Source organism: Athene cunicularia, assembly GCF_003259725.1.
Source record: "Athene cunicularia isolate RWA chromosome 4 unlocalized genomic scaffold, athCun1 chr4_part1, whole genome shotgun sequence".
NCBI lineage: Eukaryota > Metazoa > Chordata > Aves > Strigiformes > Strigidae > Athene > Athene cunicularia.
This window is the reverse complement of record NW_020799098.1, coordinates 1,218,067-1,220,339: the sequence shown is the minus strand read 5'-3', so window position 1 is coordinate 1,220,339 and position 2,273 is coordinate 1,218,067. Positions and strand designations below refer to the sequence as shown.

The 2,273-nt window shown below is 60.8% G+C and overlaps 1 protein-coding gene across 1 annotated transcript; it reads left to right on the top strand.

Moving 5' to 3' along the window:
- Positions 1-169: 169 nt before the first annotated feature.
- Positions 170-2,092, top strand: EGR4 (early growth response 4). The gene has a single exon (XM_026847035.1). The coding sequence runs from the start codon at positions 186-188 to the stop codon at positions 1,491-1,493; it is 1,308 nt and encodes a 435-aa protein (XP_026702836.1). The 5' UTR covers positions 170-185; the 3' UTR covers positions 1,494-2,092.
- Positions 2,093-2,273: the final 181 nt, after the last annotated feature.

Genomic DNA, 2,273 nt, shown 5'->3' with positions numbered 1-2,273 from the left:
GTGGGAATCCCAAAGCTCCCTGCATGGTCCCGGGGGCCCGGCTGGGACAGGGACCTGGCAGTGACGCAACATCAGCCTCCCGCTGCTCCACCGTCTCCCGCTTCCCCCCCGCCCCATCCCCGCATCCCTCCGTCCCTCTAACCGTTGTCCCCTCTGCCTCCCCAGGTGAGCTGCTGGGCCCCCCGATGAGCGGCGGGGCGGTGGATTACTCCCTCCTGGGCAGCCAACCCTCCCCTTCGCTCAGCTACACCGGCAGCTTCTTCATCAAGGCGGTACCGGAGCATCCCCAGGACCAGGAATCCCTCTTCAACCTGATGTCGGGGATCCTGGGCATCTCCCCCTTCGCCTCCTCCGAGGGCCACCAAAGGCACCTGGATGCTCTTTACCCCTGTCCCGAGGTGGCTCAGAGCCAGCTGGACCTTTACACCGCTTGCCAGCCCGAGCTGAACGGAGCCACTCAAACGCCCTTCCCGGAGCAGGGCTACGGCGGCTTCCCCACGGCGGAGGGGGCTCAACCCCTCCAGCCCCAACCCACCTTAGGAAACACCTCGCAGTGCTTCTTCCAGCCCAAGCTCCTGGACAACAAGCAGGACATCAAGCTGCCCTCGGATTCCCCACCCCTGGACAAGTTTAAAGCCTCCTGCGCCCAGTGGGAGCCCATCACCCAGCATCAGGCCTACTTGCCCACTGGCTACCATTCTCCGGAAGCTTTCCCAGCTGGGGAGGGTGGCCAGGGGCTGTTCCACCCGCTGGGCTCCAAGATGGAGAGCGTCTTGTCCGTCAGCTGCCAGTCAGAGCTCGGCAGCCTGGCAGAGGATGCTGCCTGCTTCGGCACCCATCTGGGCTTCGGCTGCGAGCCAGAAAACTTCCCGGCCCGCGGGGACTTTGCCGACGCCAAGATCCACAACCTCCCTCCTCCGTTGATGCCGGAGTTTGACGCCTCCTTGGCCCAGCCCGAAGTCCTGCCGGCTCTGATGAGCTCTGCCGAGCTCCTCCATCCTCACCCCTCACCGTCCGTCCCCCCCACGGACTTTTTGGGCCACCCTTCATCTTCCTCCATCCCTTCCCTGCTGCCCGCCAACCCTCCTGCCTTGGCCGAGCCCAAGAAGAAGACCCGCCGGACCAAGTGCTCTTCCAAATGCTTCTGCCCGAAACCCCACGAGAAGGCTTTCGCCTGCCCGGTGGAGAACTGCATCCGGAGCTTCGCCCGCTCGGATGAGCTCAACAGGCACCTCCGCATCCACACGGGCCACAAACCCTTCCAGTGCCGCATCTGCCTGAGGAACTTCAGCCGCAGCGACCACCTCACCACCCACATCCGCACCCACACCGGCGAGAAACCCTTCTCCTGCGACACCTGCGGCCGCCGCTTCGCCAGGAGCGACGAGAAGAAGCGTCACAGCAAGGTCCACCTGAAGCAAAAAGCCCGGACGGAGGAGAAGCTCAAAGGTTTGGGGTTCTTCTCCGTGGGACTCTCCTTCGGGACACTGTGAAACCCCGACCTAAATGCTGGGAGACGGCGTTTCCCGAGGTTCCCCTGAGCATCTCACAGGAGAGCCGGGGTGGGAATATCCTCCTGGGGTGGCCCCGGAGAAGCTGACCACGGCAGATCGGGCCGTGCCGGAGAGAAGAAGGGCCCGCGGGAGGCAGAGGCGATGCCGCGGCGCTGGACCACTGGCCGCAGAGGTGGGATGTGGCAGCTCCGGCCACCCGGAGCCATCTCCAAACTGCAGCAGCAACTGAATCATTTTTACAGCTCCTATCATTAGGGGAAAGAAAAAAAAAAAACCACACAAAAAAACCCAAACAAACGTGTACAGAAAGAAATCGCCACCGAGACGGGTTGTTTTTTTTTTATCTACCCAAACCCACGGACATCCTGCGTTTGTAGCGACCTGACTGTGATTTCCCCTGCCAGCACTTTACACGACGCTCCCGACTGGTTTTATTTACCGGCCGGCGCAGTCGGGGGCTGCGGCTGCACCGGTCCTTTCTCCCGAAGGAGAGAGATGCCGCCGGGCTTCGGCAACCGGTGCGTCACGCTCCCTTTGGAAAGGTGATATTATTATTATTACTATTATTTTCTTGTTTGTAAAAAGAATCTATCAGGAATATTAGAAAATGGTGTCTATTTTTCTAATTAAAGACTTGAGCTCATCTAAGCCCTTGCTGGGGTTGCTCTCTGCTTTTCAATCCCCGATAGCAGCCGACGCCAGCGGTATTTCTGTCGTGGTTTTGACCTCTAGCTGTCACGTACTGGGGGGGGGGGGGGG